Source organism: Fulmarus glacialis, unplaced genomic scaffold (genome assembly GCF_000690835.1).
Source record: "Fulmarus glacialis isolate BGI_N327 unplaced genomic scaffold, ASM69083v1 scaffold43594, whole genome shotgun sequence".
NCBI classification, from domain to species: Eukaryota; Metazoa; Chordata; class Aves; order Procellariiformes; family Procellariidae; genus Fulmarus; species Fulmarus glacialis.
In genome coordinates this window covers 330-900 of record NW_009210686.1, presented here as the reverse complement: position 1 = coordinate 900, position 571 = coordinate 330, and the positions used below count along the sequence as shown (strand labels likewise).

At 61.3% G+C, this 571-nt stretch overlaps 1 protein-coding gene across 1 annotated transcript in view; it reads left to right on the top strand.

Moving 5' to 3' along the window:
• Nucleotides 1-59: 59 nt before the first annotated feature.
• The window catches only part of CBX4 (chromobox homolog 4), a gene marked incomplete at both ends in the record, with an annotated part of 834 nt that continues 322 nt past the window's right edge, over nt 60-571 (top strand). The window contains one exon of the mRNA XM_009577244.1: nt 60-567. Coding sequence (XP_009575539.1) covers nt 60-567 — 508 coding nt within the window. The remainder of the gene's footprint in view (nt 568-571) is intronic.

Below are 571 nucleotides of genomic sequence, written 5' to 3'. Positions count from 1 at the left end.
GGCGGGGGTTTCACCGGAGCCTTCGGCACCTGCCAGAGCACTGGCACCTCCTTCTCCAGCCCCGGCTGACCGCAGCCCCTGGCTTTGTGTTGCAGCTTCCCTCCTTTGCCCGCCGCTCGAACATCCTCACGGGGCTGCAGGACCCTGCCGTGGACAATAGGCCAAAGCTGGATCTCAGCTCCTCCGGCAAGAGCCAGCAGCACCAGTATGAACTCAACAGCAAGAAGCATCACCAGTACCAGCCCAATGGCAAGGAGAGCAGCATGAAGCACCAGTCCCACAGCAAAGGGAAGTATTACTACCAGCTGAACAGCAAGAAGCACCACCACTACCAGCCGGACCCCAAGATGTACGAGCCCCACTACCAGCCCAGCAGCAAGGAGCCGCAGAGCCAGGCCTGCTTGGACAGTAACAAGAGCCCCCTGGTCGCCCACCCAGACAAGTGGGCTCATGGCCCGGCCAAAAACCTCTTGGGACCAGTCAAGAACCTCGCTGCAGAGAGCAAGAACGGGGCTGAGAAGAACCTGTCCAGTGGTACCGGGCCTCCCCCCAGGGACAGGGTGACCAGCAA